The 21,259-nt window shown below is 47.3% G+C and overlaps 1 protein-coding gene across 1 annotated transcript; it reads right to left on the bottom strand.

Moving 5' to 3' along the window:
• Positions 1-2,217: 2,217 nt before the first annotated feature.
• BTBD2 (BTB domain containing 2) lies at positions 2,218-20,751 on the bottom strand. The gene is made up of 8 exons (XM_026076492.1): positions 20,632-20,751; positions 17,000-17,156; positions 12,929-13,034; positions 11,914-12,111; positions 8,860-9,052; positions 7,054-7,141; positions 5,835-5,981; positions 2,218-5,253 (listed from the first exon to the last, which is right to left on the bottom strand). The coding sequence occupies exons 1-8, from the start codon at positions 20,712-20,714 to the stop codon at positions 5,092-5,094; spliced, it is 1,134 nt and encodes a 377-aa protein (XP_025932277.1). The 5' UTR covers positions 20,715-20,751; the 3' UTR covers positions 2,218-5,091.
• Positions 20,752-21,259: the final 508 nt, after the last annotated feature.

Here is a 21,259-nt window from a genome sequence, read left to right as displayed (position 1 = left end):
GAAGCATTTGTCCAACCCCACCATCGCCAGGGGTGGTGGCAGCTCCAAAAGGTGGGATGTCTGTCCGTCCATCCCCACCCTGAGGCCGCGCCGGGCCGGGAGTCTCCGGCACCAGCCTATATGGCCCCACACTGGGCCCTGGAGCAAGGCTGCAGCCCCTCTTCTTCCTCACTTAGGGATTTAACCCACCTGTGGCCGAGTCCCAGCCGAGCCTTCGGCCCCACTTCGGTACCGGCTTCGACAGGGGCTGGGGAGGGCTGGGAAGGGGCAGCCAGGGCAGCCCGACTGCTGCTAGCGCCTTCGCCCCCCCCGCGCCGAGGCCCTGGTGAGGGGCGATGTGCGACGTTTGCTCTTGTTCCTCCGACAAGGCAAACAAACAAAAATCGCCTTAAATCGTCGCTGGAAGCGGACCCTTCTCAGAGCATCGTTTCAGACAAACCCAGGCAGAGGCCGAAGAGGAGCCATGCAGTGGGGAAGGGTCGCAGCTGCGGGAGTCTCCCCCCCTTCCTCCGGCTTTGCAACCTCTCCCTGGCGAGCAGCGGCACGGCACGGCCCCGCGCGACGTAGCGTCCTTCCAGGGAGGAGGCCGAATCCTGAGGTTGTACGTGTGTAGCTCCGAAGCAGAGGGCGTTTGTTCCGTTGCGAGTTTAGTTATTGCTTTAAGACAAAAGTGTACAGAAATTGCATTTAAATTTCTCTGATGCTTCCTTGAAGCCATAGAATTTAGGGGCTTTTTTTTAAAAAAAATAAAAATAATAATAAAAAAATCCTTAAAAACCCTCTACTTTCTTCTGTGCTCCATTGCATGGCCCTGAGGGTGGGGACACAGGTGAGCACCCCCTGCACCCCAGCCCTTGTCCCCTCTCCCCGGGGCAGGGCAAGGCCAGGCTGGGAGCTGCCAGGTGATTTGGCCCCTCGGAGTCATCCCTAGCAGAGGGTTTGCTCACCAGCTGTGCGCTGCCACTGCATCTTCCCCGCTGCTAAGTAATAACCGAGCTAAAAATACGTCCCCCTCATTTCTTTTTCATGCAACGCTGCAGGAGCAAGGGCTGGGGGAGCTCAGAGGAGCAGCAGCGAGGTCGATGGCTCTGGGCAGCTCCCTGCCCATCCCGGCTCTCTTGGGCACGTGAAGCCACAAAGCTCCAGCAGCAGGAACCGGGACTCGCATGTTGCCACCAGCCCGGTGCTGCCACCCGGCAGGTCGCTCCGAAATGCTGCTCCGGTGCCTGTGGATGGCGGTGGGATGCAGGGGACAAGTCCCAGCCCTGCTCCTTGGCCCCAGTCCTGGTCCTCACTCTATTTACCCGTCCGCTCGCTGGCACGCAGGGGCCGCAGGCCGGGGAGAGCTTTAGCTCACTGCCCTTGCACGAGTGGGAAGGGCCGGGGCAGCCAGCTCGCTCCAGCCACACGAGACGCAGCAAGAGCCCCAGGACCTCGCACCTCCATGAGATGGGCACCAACGCTGGGCGGCCAAAGCACCAAGGCAAGGCCAAAGCCCAGGAGGAAAAACTGCAGAGCAGCAGGGAGGTGGACGGGGGGTCTCCACTCCCCGTGAGTTTATCCAGCCCTGCAAAGAAGGGTTTTGCCCACACAGCGCTCATGAAGAGCCTGGACTGTGAGGACGGAGGCTGGATGCTCCCTCCAACCTCTGCAGCAGCGGCCGGGCCAGGGATCATGTTCACCAAGCGGCTCCGACATGGCAGCTTTGTCCCCTCTGCTCGGCCGATAACAGCCAGAGGCGTCAAGCAACAACACCAGGGAGCTGCTGAAAGGTGCTTTGCTGGGGCGCAGCCGGGCAGCGAGAGCCGCTCCCTCGCCCCGGCTCTGCCCCTGCGATTTCCAGCAAGGGGACCCACATCCCGCTCCCAAAGACAGGAGCCCCTTCGGCCCAAAGCGAGCGCCAGCTTCCAGCAAGGTACCTGCTTTCAAATAACCAGGCTGACCTCGGAAGGACAGGGTGGCTTTCAGTGGGTGTTAAATCATCAAAAACCTTCAATCAAGGTTAAAGAAGTTCAGTCTTAAAATGACAGCCTAAATCTGACAGACCTGGAGGGGGTGACGTACACACTCGGCACCTCCGGCTCTTCTGACCCAAAGAACCACCAGCTCCACCATGACGTGTCCTTGCCCAGATACCTCTGGGCTTCCCAGCAAGTCGCTCCCTGCCTTCCTCACAGGACCTCCAGGAGCCCGGGTTCAAATCATGAAGAAACTTCGTAAAGACAACCCCAATGTCTTTATTGATTTCCTATTTACAAATCACAAAGCTGGCCAAAAGCAGAGTGTGAACACTGAACGAGAGCATTGGATACATTCATCAGTATAGCACGGGAGTCGAGACAGTCCCAGCTCTGCTTGGAAGGTGACGTGATACAACAGAATATCTCATACTTTTGGAAACAGGCATGTCCAACAATGAATTACATTCATCTATCTACAAAAGCCAGAATTGCATCAAACTGCATAAAGCCGTAAGAACAGAAGTTGCTTAGACGTAGCTCAGAGGCTGAACTCCTCTCGCTCCCTGCTCCCCCGACAGGACAAGCTACGACACCTACCTTGTGGCTTGAAAGCAGGAAAGGTGGAGTGGGGAAAAGAATCTGCATAACAAAATAGTAGTAAAAACCAGATGCTTGGAGGGAAGAGCCAGCAAGGACGGGCCTGCCTCAGCTGATCTAGCTTACCCAAGGCCTACTTCAAGTCCTGCTATTTCCATAGCCAAGTGTGCAGCTTTGCTTCTTTCATATTCCAATTACTTCCACTATTGCCACCTGCGTACAGAAATGCCGAGAGGTGGTACGTCCGCAGCAGACAACCTATGCCCCGGCAACACCGCAGACCCCGGTGCGGTTCTCTGGCACTACAAGCAAGGTCCTGCAACCTTGGACAAGCGGAGGCGAAGAGGCGGCAGCGCGGGAGCAGGCTCAGCAGGGGCGGCTATGTACATCCCAAGAGAAGGCAGTTTCCCTTGCGGAGGAAGGAGCATCTCCGTTCTGCTAATCCATTTCACAACACTGTTTGCATTGCACAGAGTCAGGTTCAATAACTAAGTCATGGACCCATCTTTTTTTTTTTTCTCTCTTTTTTTTTTTTTTTTTTTTTTTTTTACTGGCCATATTAAAAACATCCTACCTTGAAGCAGGCTTACAATATACACATCTTACAATGTCTTCCTAGAGAACGTAACACACTATCGACATCTCTAATAGCTACTGATTACTAGGTGCAAGGTGTTCCTGACAGTATTACTGCTGCGTGGTTGATGAGGAGATACCTGGTCAGCCACAGACCAAGGACAGAGCCCAATCCAGAGGGAGGAAGAGCAGGAGATACCATTTCCCCAATCAGTTAGTAGGCACTAAGCCATCTGCATCAGTAAAGGACAACCAGGCTTCAGCTTCTAGCATCTAAGTAAGGTGGCAAGTGCTACCCAGCAAGTTAAGATGACACCTTAGCGTGCCCAGAAGGTTTTCAGAAGGGAACCTCAGCTTTGAGGCAGCCCCATACCACACCAGTGAGTCCCATGCAGACTTCTGAAGGCTCTGGCCACTATGCCAGAAGGTCCTTTATTTCATTAGAGCTTCCTCTGCAGAGGAGGGGGAAGGAAACAGTCTTGTGGTCTTCACCAGTGGACAAGTGACAGAAGGAAAAGCCACCCACCTCCTCCCTGGCAGGACAGTATTATCTACCCAGCTAAAATCGTACCTGCTTGTGGGGAAAAGCAACCAGTTCTGAACAGGTAAGAAGGAGGCGAAGCCAGGTGACATTTTTAAGTACAGTATCTTCCTCCTGAGCCTGTCCAAGCAAGCAGACTGTGCAAATGTACACAGGCAAACAGGAAAAAAAAAACTTTTACGTTTTCCTAAACTGTTTCATAAATCCTCGTCCATCTGCTGCATTATTAGGTGACGGGCAGCTGCACACCGAGCCTCTTCCTATTTTGCATCAGGGCAGCAGCACTCTGAAGCAGCCTAGGGGTGGGTTAGCAATGCACAGAAACAAAACGAAGACCAAAAAAAAAAAAAAGAAGAAGAAGAAGAGAGAGAAAATGCATTGAAACGTGCATGAAAACAGCAGCAATACACAGGAACACAGGGGCCGGGCAAGGCAAGTTCCCTTGCTTGCGTCAACCGACAACCCCCTGCCACTATCTCAGAACAAAGGAGTTGATCAGCACAGTAACAACTAGTGTGGATTCCCTGCTGCTAAACGCTGCACGGGGGCGGGTTTCTCGCGTATCACCCATCATTTCAGATGCGATACGAAGTTCTAAAGAAGCACCACCAGGATGGAGCACGGCAGCCTGCACGCTGGCGAGGAGAGCGCCCTGCCAGGCCAGAGCCGCTGCCCCTTCCCAGCTCTGCGCCGGGCCATCGGCCATCCGTAGGGGAGGTCAGTTAGCTGTCATCAAAGGATTGTCACAAATTAGTGAGAATAGCATGAAAACACTGTAGTCTCTTTAGAGGCGCTCTAGTTCTGAGGTCTCCCTCAGGATTATGTAGTGCTGAAACAGCAGAGCCTCAGTGAAAAGGCCACTTTCTTTAACTTTTTGAAGGCGGCTGCACACGCTTTGGCTGGCGGGAGGGAACGTGCCAGGCACGGCCTGGCCGAGCCCTGCCATCGCAGCGGTGCTGCTGGACTGACGTGGCCAACCGTCTCGCCTCGACTGCTGAGCTAGAGCAGAGAGGATGGGCAACAGAGCCCTCGACTGTGTCTTTTTGCAGGATTATCTCCTCACAGCAAATATAACCACAACCAGAGCCGTTTGTTTCCATGCTTCTGACTGGTGGAAAAGCATCTACATTCATTACAGTCCAAAAAAAAAAATGCATGTTGTTAGATAGGGTTAATCGGTAAGGTGAGAAATGAGTAGCCACAGACAATCTACAAATGATACTGGTAAACCAGTTAATCTGGTATGTGATAGCAGCAGAATCACTAGCACAAGGCAAAACATGAGCTTTGAAATGGTTTTACTGAGACCTTTGGCTAGTGTGGCTCCAATTGGTGTGGTCAAACTCAGCCAGAAATTTAGTTTAGAAGGTCACGGGGAAGAGAACAGAAAAGTCCAGAGCCAACTCCGCAGCTGCACTATGTATAGAAGATGATCTCTGGGATTTGTCCGTCCTCCACAGAAGTGCCGTTGTTATTCCCAGCCGCGTAACAGAACGTAAAGCAGGTTTTGGCTCCTGTTGTTGGTGATTCATGGATCACTTTGCGCAGTCCTTTGGTTCCATAGTGGGAATCTGGACCCTGCGTTGATTACAGGAAACGGGAGAACGGATCACGACAAGGATCACAGCCCAGCTGAACCCCAGGGCCCAAGTACGCTCTGGAAGGTCTGGCCTCACAGCCTGACTTGAACCAAAGGGCTTTGGCAAGCTCAACGCCTCCCCTTTTCTGTCCGGTTCTTGCACTTGAGGTATTTTGAGCAAAGTTCTCATCTCTATCAGACTTTACCACTATATTTAACCACATCTCAAGAGCTACATATCAACTTTTTTAAGCCAGTGCTGGCAGGCTCTGGACTACACACCCACAAAACTGGCAGCTTAACTGTATAAACAGGGGAAAAAAAAAAATCAATTCATCACTAATGCAGCCTGTTAACTACTGTATGCTTGTAGATAAGTTAAAAACTAACTCTGAATGCTGATGGTGAACATTCACATTGCACCACCATGGCTGAAGGACTCCAGAGCGAACCCTTGAGATTATACTACTGGCCTTGAAAACTGCAGAGCAAGAACCATGTTGCCCTGAAGGGACCAAAGAAACCTGCTCTCATCTGCCTCTATAAACCTCTCTTTATCCACACCACCTCCGTACGATACCTTTAGAGTAGCACATGCCGTATAGTTGACGTTGGGTAAAATCTCAACGGGCTCTTTGAACATGACCCGGAAAGTGTTTGATGATCCGTCACAGCTGAACCCTGTGTCGTTCTGCCCCAGGACCGTGTTACTGTCCGTGTGGATGATCTGTAAGAAAAATGTTAACTTTTAATCTGTAAAGTTAAGCTGAATGCTGCCTCACATATATTGGACCTGGCACCAGTGCAGGTGTATCCCCCCAGTTTCAGAGCCCGACTGCGACTGCACTATTCCCCCACTGCTTAGGCCTGGCTTCAGCGCTATGATCACACTGCACAACCACGGGCCCAGGCCCCAGGTAACCTGAGACATTTTGTCTTTATGCCAAAGGTGGACAGAAGACTGCAGGTGGATGTTCTCACTTAGATCTTCACTTGCCTTTCACCTCCAAGAGTTCAGAGGCATCAGAAAGAGGCCCTCACAATTAAGGAAGAAATACTGATGGACTGTGCTCGTCTCCTCAGCAGTGCCGTGTCAAGGGAATCTTCCTGGAGAAGCTTCTTCAAGTGATCCAGACTCAGGTTACATATGTGCATCCAGAGAACAACATGCAGGGGATTTTCATAAGCCACCCATTAAGTGATCCAGTCTTTGAAATATATCTCAATGGACTCCGTACAACTTTGCCAACGAACAGGCTCCGTAAGTCCTACTCATCATCTCCAATAAGGACACTGACTACGTTAGGCTGCACGTATGCACTATCCAGGCTCAGCACATATATAGCAACTGTTTTCTTCTCTTCCCTTCTCTCGACACTTCCACTTGTTGAATCTTGATGACTGCATTTGTACAGATTGTAGCAGAAGACAGTCCAAATAATTGCAACATCCAACCGTTGCTTAAGTACCTGCAGGGCAGAATCGGCCTGGCCTGCTCTGCATGGGAAAGCAGGCACAGCGTCTTCTCAAACTAAATCACAGCTCTCCGAGATGCATTTCCAAAGGCGGCGAACAGGGAGATACTGCACTGACACGCCAGGAAAGCTTGCATAAAATTATGACTGTAATAATCCCTCTCATCCCCAGTGCCCCATCTGGTCCACACTACATCTGCCAACCACCCGATCTACAAAACAAATACAGTTCCTTCTAAGTTAAGATGTTGTTGAATATTCACTAAAACAGGTAAAACGGTCCCTACAGCAGCAAATATGTTTAATGTAGTAAAGACAAAATACCTGTATATTTACTTGGTAATCCGTTGGCCCATGTATGGATCCGTATAATCCAAACCCAACTACAAATATCCTTTTGTTTACTGAGAACCTGCAGGAAGAGATCAGGAAAGTCAGACCAAATTGCCGCTTCTGTACTGTTTTAGCACAAGGAAGATGCACAAATATCTTCATTCACTTTAATTTCATATCTATGATTTAATCAAACACATACTGCAGTTTTAAGCATAAGGCTTGCTAGTAACTGAAATCCTTTACAGAAGTCATAATTTGCACGTTTACACCTTTGACTGTCCTAATGGGCCGTCAATCATTTTGTTTGCTAGTTTAAAATGCAAAGCCACATAATCCCATCATCAAATTTCAGAATCCGGGCTCGGAAAGTGCCCCAAGGTTGTGGTACAATGTTAACATCCAAAAACACCAGCCAGGCAAAGGCCGGGCAGCCTGCGGACTAGTGTCCACCCTCAGGTTGGCAGCAATCCTTCCAGCCAGGTAACAGCAGAGACCACTTACAAGTGTCACCATTAGGTATTTCACTGCTGAGCACTGGAAGAGAATTTATGTGATTTTAGGTATTTGTTGGATATTGCTGCAGCGTAGCAGCTAGGTGCACTCCAGATTTTCCCAAGTAGAAAATAAGATTTCAAAAGCTCCTGAATGCAAGAATCCCTGCTGCCTAAGGCAGCAAGGGAAAGGATATTCACCCCAGCTGCCCCCCTACAGCTCTCTCTTCTTGGGTAGCAGAAAGTCTTGGTGCCTGCCAAACTGCCAACATCATTTCTTCACCTGTCCACCAACTCTTTCAGGCCTGCACATTTCAAAAACAAATATCTGCAGCCGGCTAAAAGCCAATGTTCCGAGAGCAGCATAAAATATTCAGTGTTGAAACTAAACACAAGCTTTGCTAAAGATAAACCCTGATGCTGTCAGCAGCCGAACTTCAAAATCAAATACAAGCTCCAAAAAGTCTCCAAATGTTACATCTCGGAGCAATGAATGTTTGGAGCTAGCAGCTTTCCCAATTACAATCTTCAGTAAGGGAATGAAAGGCCCAGAAGATCCGACTGCCAGCTCTTTTGGTATGCAAGAGCAGCCCTGATGAGAGGACTTAGGATTTTTAAAGTACTTTATCAGCGTGGGTCCTCTTTCCACCCAAGACAAAGAAGACTTCCAAGTACTTCTTGTCTTGCTCTATCCACTCGGCCACGCAACATTTGCAAACCACCACCGTTTGCCACGCCAACCTCCGCTCCTCTGTCCCCATTACCAGGCTTTGCTGTTTCTCCGCAAGCTTAGGTCTAAAGGAACTAGATGCTGGCAGAAAAGCAGGAGCAGCAATCATTTTATCCGAAGCCCTCCCCCAACACTGCCAAGATTGAAGGGCTTCAACGAGCCACACTGACGCTTTTAACCATGCAAACTGATGGAGCAAGGGTTAGCCAACACACCCAGGCGCGGCAGAAAGCCGCGAGCCGCCTGGCGACTCCAACCGTCAAGCGGCTGCGGGAAGCCGCTGGGAAAGGAGAGGGACTATCTGCCGAGAGGGCCGCGCATCCGGGCCAGGCTTGCTGCAAACCTTTGCCAACAGCGGAGCAAAGAGGCAGCCGGCGCCGCAGATGCGCTCGCAGGCAAACACATCCGGGGACGCTTTCTCTCGGCAAAGCGCTTCCCCCTTCGGGGTTCGCCCTAGGGGTTGTACGGCACGAGTCGGGGTCGAGCACGTAAGCTGGTGGGTTTAGGACTAGGGGAGGCTCAAAGCTCGGCACACACGAATCTATCGGCAGCAGAATTAGCGGTGAAGCTGACCTTATCCTGTCACTAGTCCCACTGTACCCCCAGCGGCTCTCCACCTGCTGGAAACGGCTGATGCTGCACTCCTTCCCTCGCAGGCAGCAGCGCGGTCGGTCGATGAACTCCACCCGCGGCTTGGGGTTCACGGTGAAGTGCAGGAACAGGCTCACCACCTCGCGGTCCGTGAGGATTCCCGACTGCGCGGGCCCTGCGGAGCGACAGGGAAACAGCGGCGCCGTCAGCATCAGGGTACGCGCGGGGGCCGGCCGGGCTTGAGGGCCAAAAGCGACGTCACAAACGGGACCTCGCCGGGGCGGTGGGAACGGAAGGCCGGATGGAAAGGGGTTTCATCTGCCCAGCAGCTGTTGACTCCGGAGCCTCCGTGCAGAGCACGGATGTGAAACAGCGATGGAGCGCACGGCTCCGCAGGGCCAAAATGCAGTTGACTCCAAGGACTGGTTCAAAACGTAAAACATGCCGCTAATCCTTCCACCATTCCCTCAGGATATGATAATACTATTGAGAGAAAGGGATTTTCATACACCTGGTATTTTACAATATCGCCGTTGAGACCTCAAGAAAATCCACGAGGGACGGCGGGAAGGAACGGCACCTGGAATATTTTTCAGCTGAGGGAGAGGTGGTTCAGATCATGCCCTGCTTTGACTCCCTTCCTGGGGCATTTGATCCCTGCTTTGAGTTTTTTTAAGTAGTTTCTTTGCCTGTTATTGTAGAACCTAAGAAAAAAAGGCTCGCGACTCCAGCGAGAGTTGGAACAAGTTCTCGTCTTTGCTGCAGTAACCAGGTATTTCTTCTGAAGCACTGCTAAGCTCAAGCTTTGGAAACTACTCTGGCCACTTTCAAAAGTGGAACCGGGTAAAAATTAGTATCTCAATTCCTTTAGCAAATAGTTAAAAGCTTCTCTGCGCCTCCATTTGTGAGAGGCTTTTAATGCAAAGAGCGCTACTGTATGTTAGAGAAACAGCAGCACTGTTGCACACTCTAATGCAGGAAGCAAATTCCTGGCTACTTTTTGGCCCAATACAATTTACAGTTGGTTAAATTTGGCGATATTTAAAAACCGTGCCCCTTTGCATACTCTTGAAAGGCAGACATAACACGGTCCAAGACCGTAACAGGCACAGATGAAAGAATGTAAGGAAGCAGGCTGTTAACAGATGAACGAGCTCAGGGATACTTAGCTCAACAAAAATTAACTGACACCGATCGTGTCTGAACGTATCCTGTGCTGCTGCAATTCAGTTCTCAAATGTTTCAGATTACTTGCTCTGAGGGGAAGGGAGTGACCCATTTGCCAGTTAAAACGTCTTCATGCAAAAGCTCCACGTCCAATACTGCATTATTCAATACACTGGTGAAACCAGAGTCTGCAAAACCCTTTTCTCTGTTTTGGTAGAGGGGGGTGAGGAGAAGAAATTTCCTTCTCCCACCTCTGCTGTGGTTCACAAAGGAGTCAGCGTCTGCCCAAAAACGTTAAAGGACAAAGCGGAAGCAATATCAAGGTATCCCCTTGCTTACCCAACAGCTGACCAGTGCAACCATCCTGGTTTGGCGTTTTGGAGTTTCTTTTTGTTGGAGCGGAAGGAGAAAGTTTAAGAATTTCTCTCCAGGCAAAAAGACTGATCAAAGATCCGAGTCAAGCGAGCGGTTGTTACAGACAGCATGGGGAGGGGGCACAACCGTGCTCCCAACCCGAAAGCTTCAACCTAACCATGCCAAAATTAACACGTCCCTTCGAGCGTGAGGTTGTTTTATGAGAGATCTGAAGGGCGGGTTGAAAGAAACGGGAGCTATGCAGAAACGCAAAGCTCGGTGTGCCTGCGCTGCTTCCCGCCTTGATGCTATCCAGAAGGACGCCCTCTTTAATTAAGCTAGATGTTAAGCCTATAATCTGCTGCAAAGCTGTCGTTCAGCGTGATACGCCACGAAGGGACGAAATACGCGCTGATGTTTTCACCTGGGCCAACCCAGAGGGAAGTCACCCCGCGGGATGAACGGCTCCCCGTCTCCCTGACCAAGCCGTTTCTCGAGACTGTCATGTCCCACGGCCCGACACTGCTGTGACGGGCAAAATAAAAATGGGGGCCAAGTTATAAGCTTTTTTTTTTTTTTACTTCTTACTAATACCCCCTTCATTTTAGAAAGCTGCACATTAGCTGTTAGTGAGCTGACACCATCTCTGTTTTCAGAAGCGATTTGTAAAGGGAACGGCGTCACTGACCCTTTTTGCTTGTTTGTACAAATAACTGCGGCCTAAAACAAGCTTCAGTTTTCAAAACGGCTCCACGGTTTCTTTTAACATGAAAAATATTTGTTGGTTGCCAGTTTTCAATCCCTGGAGAATCACCAGAATATGAAGTCAAAAATAACAGGCAATGAAAACAAAACAAAATCTTTAGTCAAACTGTTGAACAATTTAGACATCTTTTTAGATCACGATCTTAATGCAAATGTGGAAAAAATGCTTTGAGACACAGACTAAACACCACCAACCCTTCAGCTCAAAGGACGGAAAGTTCCTCCTGTTTGGAAGCTCTGCTCTGAACAGCATCAGCAAGAGGACACCGACACCACCACCACCACCACTGCTGGATTACAGGCAACAGCAAACGGGGTGGGGAAAAAAACACCCTCATTTCTCTTTGGGCGCAGGTTACAATCAATGCAAGTTAGCTGCAACTCCATTAGCTTTGCATGGTTTAAACATTTGCAATGGTCAGGAAGGGAAGCAGGTGTAGCCCCGCTCAGATCTCCGCTCTTAGCTGAACGAGAAAGCAACCATCTAAAAATATTACGAGCACAAGTAGGATGCTATTTGCTCCTATCTGATGGAGAACCATAGTCTCTAAAACAAGAGCAAGCAATCATGGATAAAAACAGCATTTACACAGTAGATTTGGAAGGTCAGTGGGAATGGGGAAGGGGGGGGAGGAGATCTCAAGTTTAAATTACTACAGGATACACAGAGAAAACCCACTTTCATGTACTTGATCCTCTGTTCAGAGGAAGCAAAGACCAGGGCTCGCAGAAATGCCTTTGTTCAGTTACCTGCTGCAAACTCCTCAATAGTCATCAATGGGAAGCGGATAAGAGAAAGTGCTTTGCCCAGTACTTTCCGCTTGTTCTCTGGAATCACCTGAAGTTGCTGCCGTTGACATTCAGCCTCCGACCAGCGAACCACTGCATTAAACAAACGAACCTCCCGGATCCCCAAGGTATCCCTCTCCAGCACTGCAACCAGGGTGTCTGCAAGGCAGGATGGACAGTGACAACTTTAGGCACTAACCCAAACGACCTGAATTCACCTAGCCAAAAGTACCTTATGTACAGCCAAGGCAAGCAAAGGAAAAGCAATTCAAAAACCAGCATGCTCCCAAACGTGCTGCCTGCAACCTGCCAGGCCATAAGGAAGATGTACCTGCATATCCCATAAGCAAGTAAATGACCGGAGCAGCAAACAGTGCCCGTTTGTTTGGTATGTTAATGGAAGTGAATTCAGGAGAATTCATTCAGTAGAATGAATTGCAACTTAGTTGATGTCAAATTTGGATGAAGCAAGCAGCATGAAAGCCAGAAGGTTACCCATGTCTTACTTCCATAGTCCATCTCATTAGGAGAAGGTTAACGGCTGAATTTTAATGTTTAGTAACTGTGCCCAGCAAGTTTGGCAACTGCACACGATAATTAAAATACCCAGTTCTTGCTTCCAAAAACGCAACACCTTTTTAACTCAAAACCTGACAAAGACGCAGGGAACGACGCCAACTCTACAAAAGAAGGCAAGTTACACCCACCCAAAACCTGCCAACATCAACAGGAGAAACGGGCTTTGTATCATGCCCAGAAAAATCAAGCTGTACCAAAGTAAGCAGATTCCAGAATATTTCTGCAAACGAGCATGCTCTTTTGCCTCGTCTCTAGCTACTTAATGCCAGGGACTGTTCGTTCAGCAGATTGCTCCAGAACAGCAAAGCCACAAAAGAAAAGCGCCAAGTATTAACCTGTAAGAACTTAAGAGTCTAGCTTGTTATGAAAGCCTGTAGAAAGGAGGAAAAAAGCTTACCCAGATCAATGTCTGTAAACCCCTCCGCATTGATGGCATCTGACGTGTTCTTGTCTATGTTCTCTAGGCAAAGGCTGGCCAGCTGAGGCTCATCAAAAAGTCTTGCCTAGTAATGAAGCAGCAATCGTTAACACCAAAGGTATTTTGAAGTGGAGTTTATACCACATCAGGATCCCCCCTTCTCCTCCCCCAGCCATCTTCATTAACTTTGTCTGGCTGCATCATGAATTCGCTTGGCTGCAGCAGGCTTTCACAAGCAGTTAAGCATGACAAGGCAAACACTAGAAAAATCACGATCTGGCATCAGTTCCGTTCTAGCCGTACACGTCTTCAGGCATGTCTTCGTTTTAACGTCACATCAGTTAACATGACTATAGTGCTAGAAAGCGCTGTATCGATCAGGTCAGCTGAACACAGGTAGTTTTTACTAAGGCATTTTTAGATTCAGAAGAAAGCTTAGCCCAACGACTCCAGGCCCGCTCGCTCTGAGGATCCGCAGAGGTGGCCTATTCTGCAAGAACACGGTCACACAGATCTCATGCATTAGTTAAGCTCTGGAACAGGCATTCTGCCCACATCCCAGTGAGACAGGCAAAACCCTGCAGGGTACGAAGCTTGCTTAGTGCATTTGCATGTTTTGCACAGGAACATCTACTCTGATCCAATTACCTTAAAGAAATTCCACCAAAAATAGGGTACTAGTCCAGTCAAACGCAAAACCTGCGCACGGCTTGGAGAGTCGCTCAGAATTTCTCTGCCCAGCAGAAGTGCAAAGTCATAACAATTTCACTACTATCGCAGATCCCCCAGGACCGCCAGGATATGTTACCATCCCTATGCCTTGCATAAGCAGAAAAGAGGTTTTTTAGAGCCCCTAAGACACATGGGAACACTGAGAAGCCACTCGCACAATTTCCTATTTCCGATGCTTTGTCTTTGCTGTTTAGGAAGTGACCGTCTTAACACCACACCTAACATGACAACGCCACAATACTCTGGGATTTGAGCTCACTACCATAGGCAATGTCTAAAAACTGTGTTTTGGGCTGGGAATCCAGTCACTCATGGAGGCCAGCACTCTTGGACCTCTTCTGCTTCACACTTGCCCACAGTCTGCAGAGTGTAGTAGGGCCCACCTTGAACACTGAGACCTCACGTGCAAAGAGCTGAAGCAATATTCAGTTTTTGCATGGACTGGGGAAGTTTCAGCAGTAAAATCACCTGCTCTCAGCGCTGGAGGCCTGCCAACACCCTGCACTCTTGGCATCTAAGAGCTGTGACTGATTTAGACTTTATTACTGTACTAGTTCTCTTTTGACACATGAAGGACTCATGTTATGCTCGCAGGGTTCTCCCCAGAGTGGCTTTAGGCAAGCTATTATTCCTTTGTTGATCAAAGTGACATTTGCATGTACATCTGGCACAAAAGAGCATCACGGTTCACTATGTGGCACAAACAATCAGGAAAACCGTTTGCCACTTTTGTTTCTGCCAGAGATCTGCTCAAAATATTGTCGTCACATTTGCTAGACCAGCAGGATTCAGCAGGGATACATGCAGAGGGAGCTTGGGATCTTAGGCCATATGACCAGCTGTCCACAGTCTTGAGCCTGCTGGGAAACGTTTCATACAAGATGCATCCCAGATCTTGAGTCTGTAATTGATGCCGCAAACTGCTGGATTTGCTCAGTAAGAGCAAAACCAGAGTCTGATCTTCAAACTGACGGACCAAAACTGTCAATATCTTGAGAACAGATTCACGAGGCGAGGTGCCTTGTGCAGCCAGTCATCGAGATCCAGACACGTTTCTCGAACAATCCCAGCCTCAAGCATTTTAAAGACTTGGTATACTGTGATAGCGAACAGTAAAAAAAAACTAGATACAAATCACTAGTGATAATTGATCATAACAGATAAGCCACAAACTAATTCTGTGGAGCAAAAAGAACCAGGAAAGCCTGTCTCCGTTTCGCATTTCAGCTGTCCAGTGCACTGACAATTAGACAGTATGTCAGGTAGCATCTTGTTTTTGATATCGGAAAAACTAGGACACCTCCTTTTGCCAAACAAGGACCTCTGTGACTTGTAAAGAAGTCACCATGAACCTACACCTTACCAGGTCAAAGCTGTGAAGTCAGGTTGCAGAGATGCACCATGTCACAAAATCCCTGCATGAGGAATACCACCAAAAAGTTTATTCCTCTAGTTCTCATGAGGTGATGACTAACAGAAGATGCCTCTTTGAAAATCAGCATCTGTGGGAAAGATCTCACTTCAGCTCTTGGATAATAGCTCCTGATCTTTCAGATTTCAGGCCGCTGAACCCAAAGAACAAGAGAGCTGCAGCCAAAGAGTTACAATTGCCCTACCATGAATCAGACGGGAGTGCAGATTTGGCTACCATCACTCAAGCAAGAATCTTTGAGTCCTGAGTCTTCTGAATCTTTCCCAGGGAAGGGGAATGTGATTCCCCCCATGTTGCAGAATCTGACTCACCCATTCATGGCATGTGGAAAAGAGCCAAGTTAAAAAAGGATGTATGAAGCAAGACATGGTATTTTACATTAAGCATTGGACATCTACTGCAGCAAGAGCTGAATCCCAGCAGAGAAGAGTATGTCTACAAGGGCAATCTAAAGTGGAACCACTTTAAGTACTTGATACAAATATTTAAACCCAAATAAAATCCCAGTTTAATCACAGCAAAGAAGCAAAGAGCTCAGCAGCAACTGCTTTAGGCCAAAACTGCCTCAAGCTCTGCAAGAAAACTGCTGGTGTAGACACTGCCACGGATGCAGTAACTACAGTCACAGCCTGAAAGACACACAAACTTGTGACAAGGAGGAAGAAAGCCAGCAGCCAGCTACCACTGGTCAACACAGCCAAACCCCTACAGCCAGACCATCCTAAAGTACTGGTTCCCAAGTCAGAGTGGCTATGAAGACTCCTCTGCAAGGTTTGTTTAACATCAGGAATCATGGTAGCTTTCCTGAGCTGGCTGATATGAAATTTTCCTTCAAAGCTAGTCAAAAATATGCCCATCCTTTAAAGGAAGGGAACTTGCACAGGCAACTCCTATTTGTTTCTTGTTCTACACCACTGAGAACAGGGTGCCCGTGGCAACAGCTAGAGACACTGTAACACACAGGCAATTGCATGGCTACAGCTTGGAAGTCACTGATATGTCATCAGCTGTTACCAGAGAGGGCCTAGGCAAGACTGGATCTCCAGGCAAGAAAAGATGGGGCTAAGAACGGAGAAGGATGGTACTGTTAACTTTAATCAACTTGTGGGCAGAGTCAGATCTTCTCCAAAATATGCAGAAGCTGCAAAGAAACACCGGCTTCCAGGCTGGTGCTTACAGGAGTCAAATGAAATGGAGGAATTCAACCCTCATAGATGAGATCAGGAAGAAGGGCACAAGGACACCCAGCCAACCTCCCACAGACTCAAGAAACACAATTCCGCTAAGACTCCAGGTTCGTATGCCTTCCGTACAGCGGGAAGGTGAGCTGGAACAGGCTCAGGAAGAGATCTTTGTTAAGTGTACCAAGTAGCAATCATTTCCTCTCCTCAGAAAAATAGGCCAACCAAAGTAGACACCAAAAAAGTTGCATTTTTTCCTCTCTCATTTTGGGGAAACTCTACTGTAAAAAGCCCTTCAAAGAAGGTCTGACCAGCTAGCTGCAGTAAACTTTGCACAAAGAAAGCTTATTTCACCAATCCTGGATCTGAACAAGCGACAAACCCTCTCATTTCACTTTTCTTTTTGGCAAATGAATTTTTCCATCCTGCTAATAGCTTCCCCAGCTCACACTCTGCAAGGAATCGCCTGCCACTCCAAAACGAAAAGCAGTTCTGAAATGGCAGCAACATTTGCTGCATGTTGTCGTTCTTTATCAGAACCTGCTCATCAGCACGAGACTCCTGAGAGGAAGAATTCAAAATATACTACACACAGAACCGCTGCGTTTCGGATGATCACTTCCTTCATAACATTCAGAAGACTTCTGTTTTCCTATTCTGATGGACCTTGCTCAAGGGACTTGATGCAAACAGTCGCAAACTCACCTGTGTTAACAGCATGAACGCGTTGTCTGCTCGGAGGTTTTTTTTAAGAAACTCCACACAATGAGCTTCAAGGGCTGGAACTGCATATTTTTTAGCTGTGTAAAGTGTTGTCATAACAGTCTCCGGTCCAATCTGAACTTCGTCTGAATAAAGAAATCTGAAAGCATGCAAACAAACATTGGTCTTGTGTAGCTAGTAAGATAACGAGAGGAGCCAGGATATAACAAAAAAACAAAAACAAAACAAAATCAAGAAAACCCCTTGTAATTCATAAAAGCCACGTCTGTGCTACTGGCCATCATCCTGGCCCTATTTCTTATATTTGAGAGCAGGAACAGTCTTCAAATCCTTTCCACTGACTCTGGTTTATCACGGAGATACTGTTTTTATTTGTCACAGGATAACTCTTAACGAATGAAGGAGACAGTTTATAGATTACTTTATCAGATATTTTGGCTGTCTGGCATCCCTCATCCAATGAGCTGTTTAGCCTGCCACTTCTGCTAGACTAGAACAGCATCTGGCCAAGTTTAGCTTTTAAGTTAAAATTTTAGGCTGTTCAGTTAGACTAAACAAGGACAAAAATTCAATCTGGTCTGACTACTTAGAAGAGAAGCTCCATTTTAAACACTAATTCAAAAGTGATCAGAAGCACTGAGACATATACATGCACTGCAGATGGTGAGAGATGCTTTATCCATAGCCCGCTTTCCCTTATCTCTCCACTCTATATACCGAAGTCTCTGTTAAAACACAAACTGTTCCATTTCATTAAACAGATGCTAAAGTACAGCATGCAATACAATATAAAGAAATAGTTAATTGCAATGAAAAACAAGGACTGCCATGCTGCTAGCAAAGCATCAGACTTCACTGTTAGGCCAAAACAAGGAAGTACATTCATACCACATGGAAAAACAAAGGTCTTCATAAGAAGCCTGACTGACCCTCCTCATACCCAAGCATGCTGATCAGGGACAACAGGAACTGACAGACTGAATTCCGTAAAAGCAGTTACGCATTTGGTATTAGTCCTAATCCCATGCAGAGTTTTTTGTTTACTGTTTTTCCTTTAACCAGTCAAGCGTTTGCCAATCAGGATCTGGACGTTACTAAACAGGCACTGAGCACAGAGACGTAATACTAAGTCTGTTAATAGGGCTTGGCATTCCTCTTCGACAGGAGATTTCGAAAACTCCAGCGATTCCTTCTCCTGCATTTCTCCAAAGGCCTCAGGGGGCACAATAACACTTTGTGTTGCAGCTGTCCCCGGAGGCTTCATGCAGCAACAGGGCTCTTTCTACAAGCGCACAAGGCAGCATTCCTCTCCGCGGGGACTCACTGCAGAGCGGCAAGAGAGCTCCTGGTCCTCTCCTTACACAGAGGGTCAGGATGTAATTCAGGGAAGCGTAAACAGAGGGATTCAGAGGAAGGGGAGCGCTCTCACTGCTGTTGAAAGCAGGCTTTTGTGTTGCTCTAGAGCATCTGTTAGTAACAGCACCAAGCCACTGGCTCGTGAATGTATTTTGCCCACATCCCTTCATCAGTCCTATTTGCGCTAAGTAACCCTTTTTATTGCAAGATTAAAAGAACACAGTTGCTTTAAAAACAACCAGTTCTATTTACTGCGACGACTATGGTAGTAGTTACTGCTACTGCAGTCCAGACAGCGTACGCTAACAGGGATAACACAGGGATGCTCAAACCGTGAAAAAAGCGTACTATTAGTTTTAAAAGCAGAGTTAGATTGTAGCCCCAGACAACCAAAAAGTTCCTTGGGTTACCAGGAGAAAAAAAAAAAAAAAAAGAAAGAAAAAGAAAAATGAAAGATCCCTATGCAGTTACAGCAGACCTAAAGGCCACTAGCCCACAACACAATTAGAAACTAGTTTCCAGAAGGGACCTTCTGCTGAACGTTCACGACTGGCGGTTTCTTGAGTCTCCCCTCATCCTACAGCATTAGGTCATGGTCTGGACCAAATCCAGAGACATATGCAAGTATCAGCTTCCATTTCAGATCAGCATTTGGAGCAACTGTTTTTACTCTATGAACGCTCATACCAAGTAAACTTCCTACGGGAACACAGCACCCAAACTTCCCTGGGCACGTTTAAGTTTTGAGCATTTTAAAAGCATCAGTTCCATTTTGACTTCAGCATCTAAAATACCACTGGACCACGTGCAGAACTACCTTAGAGAAACTGCAAGCCTTGGAGTCACCATAATCCACACACAATTTATTCTATAGAAAATATAAACATTTCTGTTGAAAACGACTGAACCTAATCACTGAGTCTTTTCAGATGATGGTTCTCTTCCAAGATCATATTGTTCTTTTTATACGGCTGCTGAAATTGGGGAAACAATCCGATTTTGCCCCTAATTCACTTGCTATTTTAACATGATTAAGTCTTAAAGATAGATGCTAACTCCAGACTCCAGCGAGATCCGACTGGCTGATAAAGTCATATGCCAGTTAGGGGGATTCCCCACGTGCTGGTGTCCGATTTAAAAAGAGCCAAAGGGTAAGGGGTAAGGGGCTCCCTGTTATTTCTGGCCTCTCATTCTAGGAAAGATCAATTTTAAAATACCTTTTAAGATAGCACCGTCATGGCCGAAGCACTTTTTGAAGGTAAAGCAAAAAGTGTGCCAAAGCTATATATAGTCACCGTTCCCAATACGAAGCAAGTGGGGAACGTGTCAAGAGCAAGAGATTGGAAACCCCTGGAAGTAGGTTACAGAAATCCTATTGAAACAGGACAATGACTCTTCAGCGCACATTCAGGATTGCTGCTGGATGTTATACGGCACCAGCCGAGCTTAAAGAAATCGCTCAATAGGATGCTACGGCCCCTTCCTCCTCCTCCCCCCTAGCATGCAGCCTTGCAGCACATTGACTACTGCCCGCTAGTCACCACTGTGCACGCTCTTATTCCAAGCTAAATTCAAAAATGGCTCCATGAAAGAGGAATAAAACATGCACAAGGGTAGGTACCATGCCGAACAGCTGACACCCATTTCACACCCTTGCTTACCTGTGATAACTTGCTCACATGCCCATAATCTAAACGAGCTCCAAGTACTTGTAATTTATAGAGCGTTAAGAGGATTACTTTTCCCCCACTTCTTTTAAAGAGCATTAGGATCAAATCAAACCACTTCACGAAAGAGTATTTATGGGACTCTGTCTAAACAGTTAAGTACCAATTTAACTACAACAGCTAGCATGCCAGCTTATTCCAAATGCTAATCAGAACACCTCCCTCGTGCTGCATTTGCATGGTATAACTGTATAACATATAAGCATATAACATATTTACAAAATAAAACTATACAGCTTAGTTTTGTCCATACTGGAAAGTATCAGCAGGAGGGCACGTTCATTTAACTATTGCTAAACCAAGATACGGAGCGAGATATTTTTGTGCAATAGATGTACAAGACATTTACCCAGGAAAAGAGGAATTTAACGCTAGCATCTAAATGAGCTTGAACAGATCAACAAAGAGGCATTTTGTTTAGAAACTTAATGATCTCCGCTTCACAAAATGGTTCACTGCTTTCACTAAAAATATCCCTGTCTACACTAAATCTGTTCATTCCTGTTCTGCTGTACGTGAAAAGACACTTACTTTAGCAAAGCTAGGAAGGCAGCGGGCTCCACATCAGGCAGCTCAATCTCCGTCGAAGTTGTGGCCATTCCACCATTAAACATCGCATCGAAGACTGCACTTCCCACAGCCAACACAAACCTAATGTTGGAAAAAAAGAAGGAAAAAAAGAAAAAAGGAAAAAAATATATGTTAACCCATATTCACTTGAAAAAAAGAAAAAGAAATCCCAGTCTAGTTCCTGTTACCAAGGCCACCCCCAGGAAAAGCATATCATCCATAGGGCTAAAGGAAAAATGTTTTGCAACAGAAGGGAGTGTCGGGCTTTCCTTTTATTCGCTGTGAATTTCCAAAGCTGCCAACAACTTCATTCTGAAGCCCTATCTCCTTATACAACATAATTATGGTTCCCCGAAGACAGATTTTGTGCATCATGGAACAGATCATCTGTAGCCGCTTTACAAAGTCTGCATATGAGCCTAAGGCCCTTTACCAGGTTGAGAAACGAAGATACAAAGCAGTTAAAGAATTCAAGCTCTACCAACGCACAGAACCCAAGTCTTGGCCCAAACCCCCAGTCAAACACAGAAGATACCTACAGAAAACTCATCGCATTTCCCATCCTCCTCCCCCTCTCCTAAACAGCACA

Source organism: Apteryx rowi, unplaced genomic scaffold, assembly GCF_003343035.1.
Source record: "Apteryx rowi isolate R43461 unplaced genomic scaffold, aptRow1 scaffold_433, whole genome shotgun sequence".
NCBI classification, from domain to species: Eukaryota; Metazoa; Chordata; class Aves; order Apterygiformes; family Apterygidae; genus Apteryx; species Apteryx rowi.
This window is presented reverse-complemented; position numbering and strand designations above follow the sequence as displayed.